Consider the following 3381-nt stretch of genomic DNA (forward strand, 5'->3'; position numbering starts at 1 on the left):
ATATATATACATATGAGGCGTCGCTTTGTAAATCGACACACCGATTCACATCGCTTTTATCTAAACGACGTTTACAAACGACAGCTATTGTACCCCTAACTGCCTAACGGGCCTAATTACAAAATTATATATATTCCCCTGTTAATAATTAATATTTATATAATAAGGGAAAAGATCCAATACAATAATGCCTTAACGTACAATACGTACGGGAATCCATTTTTTCACGAATCGATCCATGAAATCACATCCAAACATCTCGGAATCGTCAATACATATCCAATCAATCATTGGTTTACCCAAAAAAAAAACAGTTTTGAATGGTTAATCGATCAATTTTTCACTTTTTTTTCACAAAGACCGTTTTTGTGCGTTTAAATTTTTGTGAGCGTTTTCTGAGCGTTTTAGGTTTTTTCCTTTGTTTTTTGCCTTTGAGCATCTCGCATACCGTACGTTAAGGCATTAGCGTACTGCACCCTACATAATAATACACATATCATTATATCTTTAGTATCTGTATGTGATTAATACTTCATTGTCCCCCTTAATCACAAACAATCTTAGGTCTTCATCTTCTTTACATGGCCATCTTTTTTTTCTTGAAACCGGGTGGTGCAGACGAGGTTCCCGATTTGGTCTTCATTTATCATGTTCACTACAAGCCTTCAAGATATGTAGGTCCAGGCATTGTTCGCTGTTGCTTCTACATATCTTCCATGTAACATTGCCATCATTAATAGATCATATAAATATATTTCTGTACCATCGCTCAGGTACGATGGAATGGGCTTCTCGAAATAGTATTTAAGGTACACTTTGTGGTACCATTCCACGAGTTCCTAGAACATATTTATGAACTCATTAACTTGTAAATGAGATTTATAAGCCTGCAAAGTGTTTAACAGATTCATACAGTCACTTATTAACGATATTGCTGGAAGAGTTGAGTAATCTTCTTCCATTCTTGAGTCTTGTTGGGCCTGCAAATCAATCGCGTCAAAGTAATTTGCCAAATACTCGCCCCTCTTCACTTTCAAACGCCTCTGACCCATTTGAATCTTCCCCATCAATATTCAGATTAATTGTGACATAAATCTCCTTTAAATATGACTTTAAATCCTTGTTTAGTTAATTGTTTTAGGATTAATATATTATTATTATTATTATCAACGCTAGGCACGTAATACACACTCTTCTAAGGTGTATTTATTCCATCAGAACAGATTTTCATGTCTTCTGTTACTTTTATAACATTATGACATATTTTTTCACATTATTATGGCAAAGTACCCAACCGCCAGACTAACTAATGGTTGGGTATTGTTATTGAGAAATACATAACTTATTCTATATCTGGAATCTGGATTTGTAAAGCAAAAATGAGACTGATCAGTTGCTACGGAGCTAAACTGTTTAGCACTCATGTAATATTTCATTAATGACTTTGTATGCAATTTTATGTTATCGAAATGACTAAACTATATTGACATCTTTTTGTGATTCTTATAATGTCGCAGGTCAGTATTTTTACTTGTAAGATAAACGGCTTGTATTTTGGTCTTACACTAATTTTGTAATGTACGTGTTCATGACATTATGACATTAAACCACACGTCCACCAAACATGTATAAAACTAGTTGGATAAGTTTAAAAAAAAAACAAAACATTTTTAGTTTTTTGATAAATTGTACGTATTTATATACTTTTTTGTAAATGGTACTAAATATGTAGAAATTTCATATTTAGGCTATTTTGATCGTATTATAGTTACCATAGTAATACAATGTAAACATGGAGATAAATTTAATACCAATCAAAATATATCCGATGATATAAATGCATAATTATAAAGGAAACAAGCATTTAAATAGTAAAATCATTAAACTGGTACGTAGTAATCGTAAACGACTACACGACAACATTCAAACCTACATTTTCTAGATAGGAGCTTAGTTCCCATGAACAATGTTGAAGATATCATCAGCAATGTTTTTCGCATCATTTGAGATACCAAATAATCCGGCACTCGCAAATCCAACACAATAAAGACCATGTTCCCCTTTCCAATGATTAGGGCTTTTATGTTTTGGCATTCCATTCTCGTTGAAGAGCCCTCCATCATCCTAGATCAAACCGAAAATGCTAAGATTAAAAAACAAAAGGTTAAGTAAACAAATTAAGTGTTATAACTTTAGTTACCTTAAGCCATTTTCGCACAGTGCTTTTAAAACCCGTAGCAAAGACAATGCCATCAAATTGTCTCTCTTGACCATTTGAGAATTTGATTTGATCACCTTTTATTTCTTCAATAGCCGTCATTACCTAGAGACGAAAAAAAATAACAGCATGATCGCTAGTTAATGTTTTAATGTTATTAGATATATATGAAAACATGATAGAGGGGTTTACCTCAATGTCTCCTGTTTTGATTTTTGAAATTGTCCCAACATCGATAATAGGTGATCGTCCGGTTTCATTTTTGATCATGAATGGTCCTTTGAATGGCCTTTGTATTCCATATACACCAAGATCTCCATACAACAACTTACTCAACATTAGGACCATCTTGTCCACGAAAGAGCAAGGAATATATTTTAGTATATACATTCCGAGTTGCACTAGCTCCTTGGTAAGCACATGTATCTGTCACAACAACAAAAAGAATAGCATACAATATTATATTTATCAAAAATATGCTTTTATTATATAAAACGGCGACAACTTTATATTTAAAAATCACACGGGAGAGCGTTTAGCGCGCATACCGGGCTACGAACAACTATTGATGTTTGAGCACCCCAATTGCACAAGTCATATGCAATTTCCATGCCCGAATTTCCAGCACCAACTACAAGCACATCTTTGTGTCCAAATCTTTTTCCATTATCATACTCGCTCGAATGGATGAACAATCCTTTGAAGCTATCTAAACTATTAACATTAGGAATAATACCTTCGCTATTTTCACCGGTTGCCGCCACAAGAAACTCACACTCGTACTCCTCGACCAAACCCGAAATCCAATTTTTGGCGGTAACCACCCATTTTTGTGCAATCCTATTATACCATGCATTCTCAACGCTGCGTTGGTACAACGGAGCTACATTAAACTGATACACATAGTTTTGCAAGTATTGAACAAACATGTCTTTTGGTACAAATGTGGGTGCGGACAAAGGGAATGGCATATGAGGGAGTTCACAGAAGCTTTTAGCCAAGTGAAGCTTTAAGCGATCATAAGCCTTTTTTTGCCATAAAGATGCATAGCAATCTTCCCTTTCAAGAACAATGTTTGGGATAGAAAGAAGATTGAGACATGCTGATGTTGCAATGCCGGCAGGTCCTGCTCCGACTATCACAACAACTGTTTCTTGTTTCAT

General features: G+C 34.6%; 1 protein-coding gene across 1 annotated transcript; it reads right to left on the reverse strand.

The window, feature by feature from the left end:
- Window positions 1-1950: 1950 nt before the first annotated feature.
- LOC143608798 (putative indole-3-pyruvate monooxygenase YUCCA11) lies at window positions 1951-3381 on the reverse strand. The gene is made up of 4 exons (XM_077083737.1): window positions 2767-3381; window positions 2411-2644; window positions 2201-2323; window positions 1951-2124 (listed from the first exon to the last, which is right to left on the reverse strand). Exons 1-4 carry the CDS (start codon window positions 3379-3381, stop codon window positions 1951-1953), a joined length of 1146 nt encoding a protein of 381 aa, XP_076939852.1.

Source organism: Bidens hawaiensis, unplaced genomic scaffold (assembly GCF_021521415.1).
Source record: "Bidens hawaiensis isolate Kalapana, Puna unplaced genomic scaffold, B.hawaiensis_p1.1 tig00419431_1, whole genome shotgun sequence".
Taxonomy (NCBI): Eukaryota; Viridiplantae; Streptophyta; class Magnoliopsida; order Asterales; family Asteraceae; genus Bidens; species Bidens hawaiensis.

Excerpts from the sequence above, each read along its gene's own strand:
- LOC143608798 (XM_077083737.1), bottom strand. The coding sequence starts at position 3,381 with ATGAAACAAGAAACAGTTGTTGTGATAGTCGGAGCAGGACCTGCCGGC. Across the intron at positions 2,324-2,410 it reads TCAAAACAGGAGACATTGAG|GTAATGACGGCTATTGAAGA; the intron begins GTAAACCCCTCT and ends TTTCGTCTCTAG. Across the intron at positions 2,125-2,200 it reads CTGTGCGAAAATGGCTTAAG|GATGATGGAGGGCTCTTCAA; the intron begins GTAACTAAAGTT and ends GGTTTGATCTAG.